Source organism: Cyprinodon variegatus, unplaced genomic scaffold (genome assembly GCF_000732505.1).
Source record: "Cyprinodon variegatus isolate N-32 unplaced genomic scaffold, C_variegatus-1.0 Scaffold331, whole genome shotgun sequence".
Taxonomy (NCBI): Eukaryota; Metazoa; Chordata; class Actinopteri; order Cyprinodontiformes; family Cyprinodontidae; genus Cyprinodon; species Cyprinodon variegatus.
The window spans coordinates 42,933-58,500 of record NW_015150784.1 but is presented as its reverse complement, the minus strand read 5'-3'; the positions used below and the strand labels follow the sequence as shown (position 1 = coordinate 58,500).

Below are 15,568 nucleotides of genomic sequence, written 5' to 3'. Positions count from 1 at the left end.
CAGTGGATCTGTTTCTCAAACACTGACTGGTGCATTACTGAGAAACAACTGAGAAAGACCCACCCACCTGCTAGTTTTTATGCTGTTATTTAAAATATTATAAGCATTTTTTTACTAAGATTCTCTTATTTTCCTCTCTTGGGATTCAGTAGCCTGTGTTCCTCTGCTTTTATTTTCTCTTTTTTGATTTGACTAATAGAAACCTGATTTGAGGAGTCAAATTTTCAATCAGCACATGCGAATCATCAATACTGTTCATTGATCCTGCTTAAGAAATGGTTGATATTTTTTGTATTGATTTCACTTTTCTGTCATTATTGCTATCAGACTGAATTTATAGTGACCAGCAGGAGCTTGGATTCAGGTGGGACACTAAAGCTAGGCAGGTCAGATCTTAGAGTAGAGGCCTGACAAAGCACAAATGATTTTTGTAGAGTTGGACACTATTTCATTTTGTTTTATTTTTATCTCATTCAAAATATAATAAATATTGAATAATTAATGTAAAAACTAAAAGAAATAAAAAATAAAAAATAGCAAGAAAGATGTAGAAACGTATATACCCTGTTCACATAAAGAGAGAATTAGCAGTTTGCTCAGAAAACTAATAAACTAAATAAACAATAAATTTATACCCTTTGTCTTTAATGCATCTTTATTATTTTTTTATTCATTATCCCTGTCTCATGTAGAAAACACAAATAAAAAAAAAACAATGAATATGCTGGAGAATATGTATAGATGAAGGTGCCACCATCATATCCGCTATCCCCCCTCCCCATCCACCCCATCCCTCAAAGCTCTGGGAAGTACACACACAGACATCTCTGTTCATAATGCAAAAGACTTTAGTGAGTCCTTTATCAGTTTAAGGCCTTAAGGTTGCACGTCTTATTCCTACAAGCTGGGATTAAATCCTGCCATTTGATTTGACCTGGAGGGAAAAAGAGCTAAAGTGTGTCATATCTGAAGGCAGCTCAGCCTAGACATGAAATAGCTTTTAGCAACATCGTTGTCTACAGAATTTTACACTAAGGAGCAAGTATCCCGATGCACATTGACACAGCACCAGAAAAATAACATTATGATAATGAATTACAGCCGTTTACTTCCTCCTCACTAATGGATGTGTCTTATTATAACAGGGCTTAGAGGGACAGCAGATCACAACTCTTTTATTAATGTTTCTCATAACACCTGAGCTTAGTCCAGGCTAAGAAGTCCATCCGAGACATATACAAAGATAATAAAGCGTGATCTTTCACCACATTTATTTTTCTAGGATATACACTGTGTCTGTCTGTATTATCGTGTGACTCATTTTAAGACTAAAAGTATGTATACAACTGTTTTATTCTACCATTTACTCAATTTGATGTCTCATGTTGTTTTTATTGGCAATACACCGGATCTGGTTTGAAACTTTGACAGAGGAATTACTCTTTGCAGGCTAATAAAGATTTTTCCTTCAGACTTTAAGTTAAACCCTGAAAATCAGAATTTTTTTTTTTTCTGAATTTCACTCTATTTTCTATATTTTCTACTTGGATCAAGCAGAATAGTAAATGGAAGTTCTTGTTTCACAGAGAGCATTAGTGTTGCTGCTGTAGACTGAACCCCATCCATCAGCAGGAAGCCTGTTACTAAGCCTCAGACAATGCTGACATGATTTACGGGATCAATAAATTATCACATTTCCCTATTCTGAGCAAGTCTAATTGATATGCAAACACTTGTAGCTTTCTGAGCATTTAATTAGTTAATTCAGCCATGCAGCTGCACATTGACAAAGTTTATTACACTCACACAGATCTGAAGCCAGAGTGGTTTCAGATTTCCTGTTCCATAACAGAGCGCTTTTATTCATTTTCATTTACATTTAATAAACATGCAAAACATCTATAAATACAATTTTTTTAATAAATAAACAATCAACAAATAATAAGAAAGAAAACATCACTTACAGACAAGAAAATATATAACACAGATATTAAACACACTGATGCTTTTCTCAGGAAATATTTTTTGAACAAAGAGGACATTAAATATACATTAGATGTAGGTAATAACTCAGGTTATCAAGACGTGTAACAAGATCAAAAGAAAAAATACCATAGTTTATCAGTGAGAAAGAAATATCTTGGAAAACAAGCCCAGATCATCTTTAATGAAATTTATTTGGCACATCTTTAATATTAATAATAATAATGACAATAAAAGCTTGATGATCTTAATAATAATAATAATAATGACAATAAAAGCTTGATGATCTCTCCTGTGTTGAGAAACTACCACCATGCTTTGTGCAGGTGGGATGTTGACCCATTCTTTCACACAAATTTGTCTTCCTAAAGATTTCAGGTCATTCTAGATAACTGGCTTTTTTTATTACCTGCTTTATTGTCTTTGAAGTGATTTCCATTTCTGAACTCTTTTGTTTCTAGTAATCCTTTTTTTTGCTACATGAAGTCTGCCAGTAGCTTATGGTGATAAAAACCACCTGCCATGATGTTTCCACCTCTTAATTTCACTGTTGAAATGGTGTTTTGGGGATTTGAGTGACATTTTTTCTCTCAACAGGGTTTTTTTGCACTGATGGATTCAGACCCAACTATATTGTTCAAGTATAATGTTTTCTGCTGTGAATTTGCTCTGACACCAATAAGGTTGAGTGCTACTTACTGTTTTCCTGTATTCACAGATCTCTCTGAAAGCACTTAGTTGGTGATCCTCAGTTCTAGGAAAACTCCTCTGAGGTACTTTGTCTCTTTTCTCAAAAAATCTTGCAAAGAGCACTCAGTCATGCCTGGTTTATGGTGAAATTATGATCGTTACAAATCAGGATTATAGCAGTACTTACTGGAATATTCAGACGGTTTTAAACCTCTATCCATTTCCATCAGTATGTTCTCAAACGTTTCAAACGTCTCAAGTAAGGCGTTAGCTTTTTCTTATCATTAAATCCTTTCTAGAAATCAGAACTAAACAAACAGGAACTCATTTATTTTTTTTTGTAAAAGATGATGCCAGAATCTAGCTTGTTTCTTAGTTTGTTATGTCTTTTTGCATCCATTTTCATTAAGTTGCAGCTAATTATTCCTTCTTTTATTATATTTGATTAGATTCAAATTTTGGACCAATTTGGGTTAGTTTGTATGTGTAATTTGTGCTTTGTATTCAACATCAATGGGGTATTTTAGGGCATTTGCCTTTTCAAACATAATTTTACAGAGAAAAATAAATGTATTATGATTATCTTCTTTTCTGTATGTAAGAACCAATCATCACTGGCACAGATAAGTATAGAAGAATGTCAGGAACATGATAAAATAGTTGCAAGGAAATCAGTAAGAACACATGACAATAAGGCCAACCTGGCAGCTAATCAGTCTCTGTCTCTGATAAATACTTTTTATGTAGTCATACTATAAGCAACATTGCATTCACAGTACAGCACGATCATGGCGACTGTTTTTTGTTCTTATATACAGGACATTTCAAGCAATCTATTTCAAAAACAAGTTGATGACTTCGTTGTCATTGTACATTCATCTGCTACTAGCATGAAGGAAATGAAAGCTTTATTATTTGAAGCTCACAATGGTTCAAGGAGGACATGAAGGACGTATTTTGAACTGACGTAAGATCCTCGCTGGAAAAAAAATCTAATAAAATCGGTTACATGTTGTGATCATTTCTAAACTGATAGTTTCATTTTCCTTTCATTTCCTTTCCACATACACAGCATTTTCCTCAGCCTCAGTCTTGCTTAGTCAATGATCAGGACCCTCTGATTCAGAAGTTATATTCAGCACATCTTATGTTTTCCGAATAGTTCCTGCAAACAATAGTAAAAGTATTGGAGAACTGAAGGATGGAAGCGATGAAAGCTTGGAGCTAACTAACCTCATCACCTTACAGGGAACAATATTCTAAAACATAACAGTTAGATCATTCAAGTTAATCTGCAAACTGTGACCTCCCAAAGCATTACATCCAAACACTAAAATCTTCTATTTTATACATAAATTGTTTAATTTAGTGTAAAACATGGTCATTCTGAAATTAAAGCGTTTTATTTGATCAATAAATCAATCCCATCCTCATCAGCTACAAAATTAATTCATTCTGAAATTATGTTTTAAAGGGAAACTTTCATCATTTCAACGTTCATTAAACTGTTTTGTTGCTAGAAAGCCTATAGATCTCAAAGGTAGGGTCATAAAGTGGGGCGACAGTGGGATAGGATGCAGGCTCTTCCTGCTCTGTCAATTTGGTGGTCAGAAGGCGCTGCAGTTCAACACTTCTGTCAGGGTGCCTCAAGGCAAATGTGACTATAATGTACTTTGCCACCAGCAGTGTGTGAACGTGTGTGAATGATTGAATTCAAAGAGTTTTGGGGTCCCCTGAGTTGAAAACAATAAATGACATTCTGCTTTTCCACTGTATTTCAAAACAATCCTTTTTTTTTATTTTTCTGAGACATTGAGGGCTTTTAGAAGCAGGTGGATACTGGACAAACCAGATACTGTGTGGACTGATGGCATCGTATAACGAACAGCAAGCAGTAGTATTCTGGAGATAGGTGAATTTGTTTACAGCCGGTGCAGGTCAAAACGTATGTTGCTGTTATATCATAATTTTGTGTGGATTGATTTGAAAGCAATGATCTCCAACTATAAAAATCAGAACTGTTTTACTGGTGTTTGATAATTGCTCTTACATCTCTCCTGGGAAATCTAATAAACTTGTCTTTATATTGTTTCCTAAATAACAACAACCTGGAGCAGAGGGCTTAAGAAACTGAATTATCTCTGTTTATCCCTTTAGTTTATCCCTTTAATTTAACTCTATTTTTGTATGAAATATACACTTTAAACCACCTCAACTGGCGTGTATCCCTTTAGTCATGTACAAAAAACTATTTAATTACTTACTTTTTGGTGTTTTTTTTAAGTGTATGGCAATCTGACCATTGTTTTTATTTGTACATGACAAAAGGGATACACTTCGAGGTAGATTAAAGTCTATTTTTGTTGTACAAAAATAAAGGGATAAACTCAAATCTGATGTCTTGCGCATGCGTTATGACTATAGGTATGCTGGTCTGACGGGGTATGCTGATCTGAAAGAACACCAGCAGCAAACACATTATTCCCGAAGGCTTCGGATAACACTTCTGGAATAAATCCCAGGTCCTGACAGTGCAGGAGATCCCATTTTGCAGGTCTTCAACAAAGGGTCCTGACAGGGCAGGTCTGCAGAACAGACTCTCTTGAAAAAACTTTTGGACTTTCAAACTAGCACACTTCTAGTTTATTAAGTGTAAAAGCTTGTGGTCAATGTTTTTCTAGACATCCTTGTCATAGGACAAACCACTATTTACATCTTCAAAATATGAGCTAACATTTTTGAGATTGAGATTTCAATACCATTACTCTCTTCTCCAGTAGTGATGTGCTAGCAGATGTTTAATAGGTACCACCTGGTGTTCAAAAGGTTTGGTGTCATAAGGGTCCCGGCAGCACAATTAGTATTTTTACGTCTCTCATCCAATAAGTAAGATACTAAATCATAAAGCACAGAATGCAGTTTTTTTTTAGTTTATATAAAAACATTAGATAAACACTATGGCAGCCTATGTGGAACTTTTAAACCGTTATTTATTTTTGCTGGGTTAAAAAATAAAGATTGGTGGTACTCCACCTTTTGATTCTTTATGATGTAATGTCTTAAAAGCTGGTAGGATTTGTGCTAAAATCATATCAGGGTAATATCAGGATTAAGCAATTCTCAAAGCTGCAATATCTGTATCATATTGAAAATGTTATCTCAAGACGTTCCTAGTAAGCAGCATTTGTTCTGATGAAAAAGAGGTATATGAAGCTGAAATATGCACTTCAGTTTTGCCAGACTGCAAACTAAAAATAGTAGGGCCTGGATGGTGTTTTCACCAAGCACAACTGATGGCTGAGTTGCACTTATACTTTATAATGATAGATGTTCTGCCCAAGATCTTATCTGCACAAACAATGAAAAATAAAACAAGCAGGTTATAAAACCCCACCAGCAGCACAGTGGCTGGATGGGACTCCAATGCGATGATTGCACTTCAGCATCTTCCGCAGCTCTGTGCGGAAGCGATCGTGTAGCCATGCGTAGAGGAATGGGTTGCAGCAGGAGGAGCTCATGGCGCAGAGATGGCACAGCAGCTGAATGAGTAAAAAGTATTGCTTGTTTATCAGGTGAATGTCAATGTCCCTCAGTACGTTGAAGACATGGATGGGAAGCCAGCAAATTGCAAAGGCAGACACGAGGAGAGCAACAAGGCGAAATATCTTCCTCTTTCGGGCTTGGTGAACATCCACCTGGTCTTGTGACCTGTTTCCAGGGGCAACACACTTCTTCAGCTTGACTGTGATACAGAGGTAGGAGACAAAGACGGCCGAAAGGGGGAGGACGTATGTGATCAGCAATGTGCTGTAGGCATAGGCCCGTCTTTCCTTCTCCTGGCCAAACCAGAACTCTTCACAGATAGTGAAGCCTTCCTCTTTGAACTCAACATGGTAGGTGTGAGTTACAGCCGGAGCCACGAGGCCACAGGAAAGCAACCAAATTCCAGTGAGGACATAGGCGCAGGTGGCCACAGTAGTCCTCTTCTTCAGAGGGTGAACTGTGGCATAATATCTGCAACGAAGGAGAGCAATGCTTTATATTCCTCAGCTGGATAAAGGCATGGTTCATCAGGGGTGAATAAGTGAATAAATGCTAAGGTGAAAACCCTTCAAGCATGATTAAACCCAAAGTTCAAGTCCGACGATCAGATAGTGGAAAAATGTAAAATGGCTTAATTAGCCCTGAAGCTGTTTCAATGCATCTAATAAGATATGACATACTTCCCAGTCAGACAGCTAGCTTTATGCTGAGCAATCTCTATGACCTATTATTTTTAAGTAAAAAGACTGGCAATTTTTTTTTCTAACATTACCACTGAACACAGTTGGGCTAAGGAACAGGAAGATGTACTTGATTTTAAATTGATCCCCTTAGAAAAGAGAGACAAAGAACCTTTATTAGAGATAACTAAAGGAAAGCCAAATGAGAGATAGTTCTTTTAACCTGACACCTGCTTTTTTGTTTTAGTTTTCTGCACTTGTTCCCTTTAAGAACATTAAAATTTTCAAGTATTTGACTAATCTTGCTTTAAGTTTTTTTGTCATGTTAACACCTCGAATAAGCCAGCTGATTGGAAATTATTGAGTCTCTTCTTACACCAATAGAGGGTGTTTGCTTTTGCGTAATTTATAAAAAAGGTTTTGATTGGCATAGATTCTTTGAAGATGCGGTCTATTTCTGACTAGCATAATGGTGCAAATGAAAATAACATTCTCAAAGTTGTGATTGTTTGCAGGTAGAATCACCCACCTGTCCACAGCAATAGCTGTGAGCGTGAAGACGGAAACGTACACTGTGACTGGTTGAATTAGGAACACCAAGTAGCACATAGAGCGGCCAAAAACCCAACCGTGTGGATTGAAGGCATAGGCCAGAGTGAAGGGGACACATGTCACACACATGAGCATGTCTGAGAACGCCAGGTTCCCAATGAAGAAGTTGGTGACATTGTGCATTTTGCGTGTTCGGCAGATGACATAAAGGAGCAGGTAGTTCCCTATGACGCCCACGAGCACCACAAGCACGTAACAAGGGATGATGAGAGGCTTGAACGTCTGTAGCAGAGCCACATCTGCAAACTGGTAGCTGTGGTTGCTGGAATTGCTCTGCACTGCCACCTCATAAATATGTCCCTCTTCTTCCGCAGGTAGGGAAGGCTGCGTGCTCCCAATTGGACTACTGTAGTTAGCCTCCATAGAGGCAGAGCCGTCCATACGTGTTTCCTGCAACAAAACAAAAGCTGGTTTACAGCTGAACATCACCAACACCTCTAAAAGGTCAGACTGTCAGGTACCTGCAAATGTAAACAGCATGTTCAGAAAAAAAAAAAGTTCTTGACATTTAATAAATGGAAGATTGGTAACAGGAAAAGTATATTTTTAAAAACAGCAACACATTGACACAGTGAGAAGTAAAGAGCAAGGTACACTGAGGCAGATGTATATAACAGTATCTCATTGCGAATGCATAGAGGATCATCTTCCATCCTCCTATAAAATGTGTTTTAGAAATGCCACATGACAAAATTAGTCCTGATCTACATGCTGCAGGCTACAGAAAACATGTCATTATCAATCAGCTTGCTCCATTTGGCATGTTTAGCATCTGCAGATAGATTCAGTAAAGCTGAGAAACATCACTCTAATACTTTTCTTCCTTGTTAGCTTATTGAAACAATACTTTCTAACTGCTGTGTGTCATCACGTCAGTCGATCAGGAATAAATTAAGCTGAAAATGAATAGCAGACGAATGTTCATTAAAATATTTAAACACCAATACATATTTAAAGTATTCTTTTATGCCTCAGGCCTTATTCTTTCTACACCTGACAGAAATAGTCAAATTTAATCATTTTGAGCTTCCCACCTGTGAGGCCAAGCTGGCAAACGCATATTTATGCGCCACCTGAAGCGTTTTTCAGAAATTTTTAAAAACTCACCTTAGGGTTTGAAGGTTCTCCAGGCCAATTTTAATAGAGGGTAAAGCTGCTCTCTTTCTGTTATTATATTGCTTCATTTTTATTTTAATAAACCTGTATTGAAGATATTCCTCTACCATGCTGCAGGAGGTAAAGGGTTGTGCCCTCATTTTTGTGGTGACTGACAGACAATGCTGTGCATGAAAGCATTTAAATTATTTTACTATTGGCCTTAACCTTTTGTAAAACTTTTAACGTAATGAAGGCCTTTGATGACCTTCAACAGAATGGAGATCTCCCTGGTGGTACTAAGCTTTTATTTCAGCAGGGAGTTTTATTAAAAACGTTGGCCACTTATGCAGGATAGAGTCGCAGTATTTCCCCTTGAGGGCAGAAGCTCAGTGACTGCTCTTTATTTGCAGATGCTGCAAGCCGTTATGCACATGGATTGACTCACCTTCATGGGAAAAGTTACTGCCAATGTATTTTGCTCTCAGCTTAAGTTGTTGTGCAATTTTACTTATTTGATTATAGCTATTATATATACATATATTACTACTACTACTCTTCCTCACCCACTGTGGGAGGTCTCCCCCCTTTTTTCCTCGAAGCTCGGCTCCTCTACCAGAGGCCTGCCTGGGAGCCTGAGGGTTCTGCGCAGTATTTCTACTGTTCCTAGAACTGCACTTTTCTGCACAGAGATGTCGGATGTATTTCCCCAAGTACTCCAATGACCACGGGTACCACTGTTGCCTTGACCTTTCAGGTTTTCTCCAGCTCTTCTCTGAGTCCCTGGTATTTCTCTAGTTTCTCATGTTCCTTTTTCCTGATGTTGCAGTCACTTGGTATTGCTATGTAAACCACAAAGGCTTTCCTCTGCTTTTTGTCAACCACCACAATGTCCGGTTGGTTTCCCATTACCATTCGGTCTGTATCTGGAACTCCCTCACGATCTTGGCTCAATCATTCTCTACCATCTGTAGGGGTGTTTCCCACTTTGACCTTGGGGTTTCCAGCCCATTATCTGCACAGATGTTCCTGTATACTATTCCAGCCACTTAGTTATGGCGCTCCATGTAAGCTTTCCCTGCTAGCATCTTACACCCTGCAGTTATGTGCTCGATTGTTTTAGGGGCTTCTTTGAACAGTCTGCACCTGGGGTCTTGTCTGGTGTTGTAGATTTGGGCCTCTATTTCTCTGGTGCTCAGGGTCTGCTCATATGCAGCCATGATGAGTGCCTCTGTGCTGTCCTTCAGTCTGGCTTTGTCTAGCCATTGGTAGGGTTTCCTAATATCCGCCACTTTTTTTAATGTTACAGTGGTACATCCTGTGTAGGGGCTTATTCTCCCATTACATAACCTCCAGCTCTTCATCTTCTGTTCCCCATTGTCTGAGACATTAACTGAGCACTTGTCTATTGGAGCCTTGTCCTTGATGTACTTATGGATCTTGGATGTTTCATTCTGGATAGTGGCTCTCGCGCTCACTAGTCCTTGGCTTCCTTCTTTACGGCTAGCATACAGTCTCAGGGTGCTACATTTGGGGTGGTACCCGCTGTGCAAGGTAAGGAGCTTTCGTGTCTAAACATCTGTGGCCTGTATCAAATCTGTTGGCCAGCTTATTATTCCTGCCGGGTATCTGATTACTGGTAGAGCATAGCTATTTATTGTCCCTGACTTATTTTTGCCATTTAGCTGATTGCTTAGGATCTGCCTCACTTGTTGGAGGTATTTGGCCATAGTCGCTTTCCTTCTCAAGTCCTCAAGGTTGCCATTTGCTTTTGGGATTCTGAGGTACTTGTAACTTTCCCCAATGTCTTCTATTGTTCCTTCTATGAGTGAGATCCCTTCTGTGTGGACTACCTTCCCTCTCTTAGTCACCATCCTACCACTAGTCCAAATAGCATCCCAATGTCTGTGCTGAAGATCCGGTTGGTATGGAGTAGTAAGTTGATGTCTCGCTCATTCTTAATCTATTCTCTCAGCTAGTTTGAGAGCAGGATCTATAGCTATGACTTAGCACAGATGCATATCTGGGGCGTAAACGAATCAGCCTTATGTGTAGGCCTACTGTAAACACATCGAACGTGACGTGCTAACATGGATGTAGCTATACAGCCACCATTTATTTTTAAGAATGCCCATCAGCGTGGTTGAAGATGGTGGGCTAGAGCTTGTTCTCCAGGCAGCAACAGGTAAGCCATCTTACAAACAACCTGCAAGGTGAACTACAATGAGAATACACGACCTGCGCGCCACAGAGAAAGCCATGAAAGATGGGAAGTTGGTCGAGGGTTTGTGTTTAGCACTAAAGGGGGCCCACTGGACATCTGTCAATAATGAAAACTACCTCTGCGTCACTGTACACCGCATCGATGCCAGCTGGGAACTTACCTAAAACTTCGCTTTAGGTAGCCTATGTTATGTAATTTTAGATTTCATTTTACCACGACACCACGAATGATTACCACATTATGTTTGCTTCTTGATGGTTGCTTGGGTGAATGTGGGTAACGTGGGATGCTGTGCAAAAATGTTGGTTCAGTGGTATTATGTGATGCATTTTGGAAACAGGAGATGAGCCCCTGGTCTAATGTGTCACGGTGGGTGGAGGTTTGAAGGGAACCTAATGCATGCACTGAAGCTGAAGTGGTTTCTTGAAGAATAACAAAAAGGGTAACAGAAGCAAAAATCCAAAAACATATATCCACAAAATCCACAAAAACTAAGAGCCAGGAATACTCACAACAAGGGGACTGAGAAATGATGTCAAACCAGTTACAGTGACTGAGTAGTAGGTGAAAATATAAGAGAGAGAAGCAAAGACCAGGCTAATCAGCAGATTGGGAGCAGGTATGAACAGGAGTCAAGAAAAGAGCTAATGAAAAGGACACTGACGCAGGAGAGCAACAGAGGGCAAACAAGAAATACCTAAGAACTCATATCTAATCAAAAATAACCCGAATAACACAAAATGGAAAAAAAAAATGAAAACTCAAAGACAAAACCTAAACAGTGTTATGATCCTGGCACTGGAGCTGACTCTGTATCCAATTAACAATCTGGTTCAGTCTCCGCCCTCTCGGCAATCATCTCTACTGGTTTCACCTGACTCCACCTGCATATAAGCTCCGTCCTGATCAGCCTCCAGTGCCAGATCATTTCAAACTAGCCCAGTGAGAACATTCCAGCCTGTTTTTCTGAAAACCTTCCTGTCTGTCTGTCTGTCTGCTTGCCTGCCTGCCTGCCTGTTATCAAACTTGTCTTGTCTTCTGTTTTTTGAGCCTGCCTGACCCCTTATTGGATTGTCTGCCAGCCTGAGATCTGCTCTGTCAGCCTCTGGATTCCGAATTGATTACCTGTGCTTCTGACCTCTTTCTGTTTGATAGTACTGGAGCCTACCTAGATTAAAAAATGTATCTATGCCCACCTCTAATACACACACACACACACACACACACACCCACACACACACACACACACACACACACACACACACCCACCCACACACATATACCGGTATATATATATAAACAGTTATAGATATGGGTCATTCAGTTTTGACTAGTCAAAATCTACAGATATCTTGATTACGAGTTCTAACTAAGCAAACTTAGGTTGCAGTTATCAGAAATGAATGTCCAGTGTAGCTATTTAATGTTAAAATGGCTTTCCACAGTGTGCAGGGTTTAGGTTCACTAGACAAGTGCCCTGACACAAGTGCTATGGTACAGGAAGTCTTCAAGGTTGCAGCCATACACTCTGCATGCTCTTGCTAGGCCGGGGGTCAGCAACCAGTGGCTCCAAAGCCACATGCAGCCCAGTGCAGCTCATGCAGATTAGTAGTCACAACTTGCATCTTGCAGGTGTGTCTCAAACCATGGATTCCAAAGGGGAAAAAAAGAAGATAGCTAATGAGAAAAGAGGATTATCATTATCAATGACGAAGGATTGCCCGCATTTTTGCTTTGTAATGAGAGATTGTCAAAAAATAAAAATTTGGAAAGGCATTTCCAGGGAAGGCATGCAAAAGATGCGGCCGATCACTAAGTTGGGAGTGAGAGAAAAAGTGCGATTGCAGAACTTCTGGATTAATTAGAGGAGCTCAAAGATAGATATAAGAAGTGGATTGCATCTCCAAACTCCACTACTGCCGCTAGTTTTGTTGCAAGGATGGAAACCGTCCACGGATCAAACAGGCAGTACTCTGATGCAGGGATGTGAACTTTCTTCCATTTTCCCCCCAAATCCTAAAAATATAAATCACACCAAGAAACACTGGTGACCGAGGATGTGGGATTTCAGGGGTAGAGAGCTCTGCTCTGATGGATGTCAATTCCTGCTTGGTTTCTCATGACTCAATCAACTCCTCCTAACAGAAACACGTCCACCATAGAAAGATTCCTTTATTGTGCTTCTATAATTTCATCAATGCATAAAAACCTAAACCACGCGGTGAAGGGTGGTGAAGCGGCGTGTAGTGAGGGCGTTCACCGCTCCTCCCTCACCTTATGTTGTCATGTGTAATTTGCTCCAGAATAAATATTTAATCATGAATGCTTATTATATATTTAAGCCCACAAAGTACTTTCAATCGTGGGATAATACACTTAGAGCCCGTGTTGCCATACAAGGCATATATAAGACTTACATTTTTGATGCTCCAGACAGATTTATTTTTTTTTATTTCTTTTGGTCCTATATGGTTCTTTGAGCAGTTTTGGTTGTCTGGGACCCCTGGGCCAGGCCATGTTTGGTTAGAGCCAGAAATATCCTTAGAAAATAGCTAAACAAAAGCTAGGGGCAGTTAGCTCTAGTAATCTGACAGAGAGAGATAAAATTAAAAAAGGAAAGTGCAGAGACAGAGAGGGAGAGCCTACTAAGCTGGCTGATGGTGCAACCTTTCACAGAAACTGACAATAGTGCTATGCCTATTGCACGACTTTAGAAGCACACCACACACATTCATCAAGAAGCTCAAGCTAACTCCTTCTGGAGTAAATAGAAGAATTAAATCATATTTATAATTAAGCCTTTGCCCAGAGTATTTTTTTTCTCCTTTTTTTTTTTACTGTTAAGCATTTTGAGTTGTCCTCAGCTGCAGCTTGGAGCAGCCACTACTAATAGCTGCTAATAACATCTAGTTCCCTCTAGGAGGCAGCAGTGTTTACCTTGGCTGTGTTCTTGAATTAGCTGTAGGCTCCCTTCCAGAAAAGAGAAAAAGAAGGCTGTGTAATTCTGGATGTAAACACAAAGAGGGAAAAGGCTGGCTTCTACCATTCTATACATGGGCAAGAGGTGTGCTCTGTGCTGCAAACCTGCTCTGAGCTTGTTTTCCCCACAAAGGGGCAATATGGGCTGTGCTTGGTTCTCTTCTTATCCATGGCTATCAGCGGTGGTGAGGCAGGCAGCTCATCTTGCTTTTTGATTCTTGCAAGGAGGAGTGATACTGGCTGTAGGGACTTGTTGGGCTTCGGCAATGCAAGCAAGCAGGTCTGGTCATCTTGCTTGGCCAAAGCAATCCAGAACCTTGGTTCAAATCAACTTTCAGAAACAAAGAAAGACCTTTGTGCCTCCAACTATCCCTGGAACTCCTGTTAATCCAATAACACAGGTGGTTTCATCACGAGCAGGAGCCTGATTAGGAAGACAATACAGGAAACTGCAGGTGATCAATGGAGGCTCTAAGCTTAAAAGCTTCTTCTTCAAAGAAATTAAAAGTTAGAAGGTTAACATGTGCTGAGAACACAGGCTCAGCTGAGTCGCAGACAGACAGATGAAGAAGACACCCTTCTGCTTGAATGTATCCCCTGTGGTAACATCAGAGGTGCAAGGCATTTTGGGAGCTGTAATTACAGTTTTTTGTATAGATTTTCTTATTACAACCAGGTTTTAAACATTTGAACCTAAAAGCACTCGTCCTAGCCCTTTGGAAATTATAGATTGTCCTAAACTTTGTATTTGCACATGAGCCAGCTCCACATGTTTTGGTCTGTTTGCAGGTACAGTAGAGACAGAGGAAGAAATGCACCGTATTGCTTTCTGTTACTTCCAACTTATCTCTCTTACAACCTAAGAGGTATAATGAATATTGCAAGGGTTACAGAGCAGCTCCAACCTCATGGCTCTTCAAAGTAATGTGTTAAATTTAATTTATAATTTCATATATATTTTATGTTTGCCGACCTGCTGCATAAATCTATTTTAATGAGAAGGTTTACTGTGAATTTTTCTTGTATAAGAACACATTTGCACAAATGCATTTTATTGTTGCTATTACAACTATGTCAATATTGACTTCTTAAACACAGCTATTTTGTTTAGGGCAGACAGTTTGATTGTTGTGTTGATTGATCATCTACTGGGCATATTGAGATTTATAGTTTGTTGTTTTTGTTTTTTTTTTGCACAATTTGTTTTAGTTTGTTTTGACACAAGCAGGCCAACCTAATTAAATCTAATAGAAAATGTAGGAAAGGGACTAAAGATTAGGGTGTCATGCTTGTGATCTATGTGGACTTGTGTTTGAGTTCCTTTTTAAGTTTTCATTACTTAGATTTATGTTACTCTGTGTGAGTTACTCTCTGTTGCCCCCTTGTGCCGGTCTCTTTTCCCTTAGCTCCTTCTAGTTACTTCTGGCTACACCTGCTCCCTATCAGATAATTAGTCATCCCATTGTTTCTGCCCACCATTTATACACCTCCTGTTTGTTTCCTCATTGCTGGTTTCTCGTTGTTACTTTACCCCTCATGTGTGCTTTTCCCTGGTGTCTCCTGTTTTTTGATTGTCTGTATTGTGTTCCTGGTTTTGTGTTTCTGTTGCCACCTTTATTAGACTTATACAAACTTTATTGTCATTTTGTATACACAGAGTGTACACACAGCTTGACATAGCGCTGACATAGCATATATATATATATATATATATATATATATATATATATATATATATATATATATATATATATATATATAT

General features: G+C 39.1%; 1 protein-coding gene across 1 annotated transcript in view; it reads right to left on the bottom strand.

The window, feature by feature from the left end:
• Positions 1-2,266: 2,266 nt before the first annotated feature.
• Positions 2,267-15,568, bottom strand: part of LOC107091279 (prolactin-releasing peptide receptor-like) — an 18,859-nt gene continuing 5,557 nt past the window's right edge. Inside the window, exons 2-3 of the mRNA XM_015385105.1 lie at positions 7,426-7,898; positions 2,267-6,687 (exon numbers count right to left, since the gene is read on the bottom strand). Coding sequence (XP_015240591.1) covers positions 6,054-6,687; positions 7,426-7,889 — 1,098 coding nt within the window. The 5' untranslated portion in view covers positions 7,890-7,898 and the 3' untranslated portion in view covers positions 2,267-6,053. The remainder of the gene's footprint in view (positions 6,688-7,425; positions 7,899-15,568) is intronic.